The sequence below is a fragment of the Aureococcus anophagefferens genome (assembly GCF_000186865.1).
Source record: "Aureococcus anophagefferens unplaced genomic scaffold AURANscaffold_189, whole genome shotgun sequence".
In the NCBI taxonomy this organism is placed as follows: domain Eukaryota; class Pelagophyceae; order Pelagomonadales; family Pelagomonadaceae; genus Aureococcus; species Aureococcus anophagefferens.
In genome coordinates this window covers 1-1,569 of record NW_008705731.1, presented here as the reverse complement: position 1 = coordinate 1,569, position 1,569 = coordinate 1, and the positions used below count along the sequence as shown (strand labels likewise).

Sequence of the window (1,569 nt, the reverse complement as noted above, 5' to 3'; positions counted from 1 at the left end):
AGTCCGGGCAGCGATGGCGACCGCGCGCGCGCGCAGTGGCCGCGGTGTGCTCGAATCGATCTGTGATGCGCATCTCGACCTTGGCGGTCGCGTTCTTGCGTCCGATCTGGTCCATGGGTCCGTTCGACCTGCCTGGAGGCCCCAACACTAACGTGAGCAGCCCCTTGGCCAACCAGGTACACTCGATGACGCTGTGCGCCATGCAAGTCGTTCGAGGCCGCCGCGCGAATGGCTCCGGTCACGGCGCGGTCCACGGCGCGGCGCTGTGTTCGCCGACATACTAGAGCGTGGTACTCGCCGCTCGGCTGCGCGTGGTGCCACCCTGGGGCTGCCACAGAGGCGCTCGAAGCTGTGCCGCCACTGGGAATCGCCGCTCCGGCGCCCAAGCGTTCGTCGACACAGCCAATTCCCGCGAGCAGAGCACCTCCGGAGTCACCCATGGGTACGAGGTGTCCACCGCCGCCACCCTGACTCCAGGCGTCGCGCTCCATGGCCACGCGCGACGAGCCGGGCTGCCCCTCGAGGCGCTCCGGGGCTGCTGGATGCCGGCGGATTCGAATCCGACCAATGAAATGCTTGCATTATATCGATTTTGTCGATTTTCGACGCCTCCGAGCGCTCCGACCGCGTCGCCAGACGTCCCCACAAGTCCATTTACGCGCTCAGGGCGCTCACATCAGCCTATGCAGTGATTTGGCGACGTTCCTGGGCCTGCTGGGCCGAGTTTGAGGCCGGTGTCACCCCCCGTGAGAGCCGCATGCACAGTCCTGAGCGCACACGGCCTTGTAGGCCCCTTAGCCGAAGCACGCGGCGTCCGCGCACGCGTCGTCGTCGAAGAAGAGGCGCGGCTCCTCGAAGAACATGGCGGGCCCGGGCTCCTCGAAGGCGCCCGCGTCGCAGTCGAAGGCGCCCGCGTCGACGACGGCGACGGCGCGCGGGAACGCGCCCCAGCCGAGGCCCGCGCGGTGCCCCGGCTCCGCGAGCCAGGCGCCGGTCGGCGGCGCTCCGCGCGGGTGCTGCGCGGCGACGTGGTGGTCGCCCGCGCGCGGCAGGTCCCGGACGACGCGGAGCCGCTGGACGGCCGCGGGCGGGCCCGGGAGGTCGCCGCGGGCGAAGGCGCGCGCCGCCGCGTCGCAGTCGCGGCGGCCGTCGCCCGGCCCGTCGCCGCCCGCGCCGAGCGCCTCGTAGGCGCGGAGCACGTCGCCGCGCCGCGACGCGCCCGGCGCGACGCCGACGGCGCCGGCCCACGCGGCGACGTCGCCGTCGGGCACGCGGCGCCCGTCGAGGAAGGCCTCGTAGGGCGCGCCGGCCGCGTCGTCGCCGTACGCGACGCGGACGAGGCGCGCGTCGACGCAGGCGTCGTCGCGCGCGAAGGGGAACATGGCGTAGCGCACGGACAAGCCCGCGGCGAGCGCCGCGCGGCGGAAGGGCGTGTCCGTCGTGACATGCGCGATGTTCCCGTACAGCGACGGCAGGCCGACGAGGAGCGCGTAGGCCCAGAGGAGCCGCGCGAGGCGCGAGCCCGGCGCCGCGCGCCGCGCGGCCAGCGGCTCGCGCGCGGCGAGCCGC

At 73.7% G+C, this 1,569-nt stretch overlaps 1 protein-coding gene across 1 annotated transcript in view; it reads right to left on the bottom strand.

Moving 5' to 3' along the window:
• The window catches only part of AURANDRAFT_72816 (hypothetical protein), a gene marked incomplete at both ends in the record, with an annotated part of 6,943 nt that extends 5,374 nt beyond the window's left edge, over positions 1-1,569 (bottom strand). The window contains one exon of the mRNA XM_009044216.1: positions 823-1,569. Coding sequence (XP_009042464.1) covers positions 823-1,569 — 747 coding nt within the window. The remainder of the gene's footprint in view (positions 1-822) is intronic.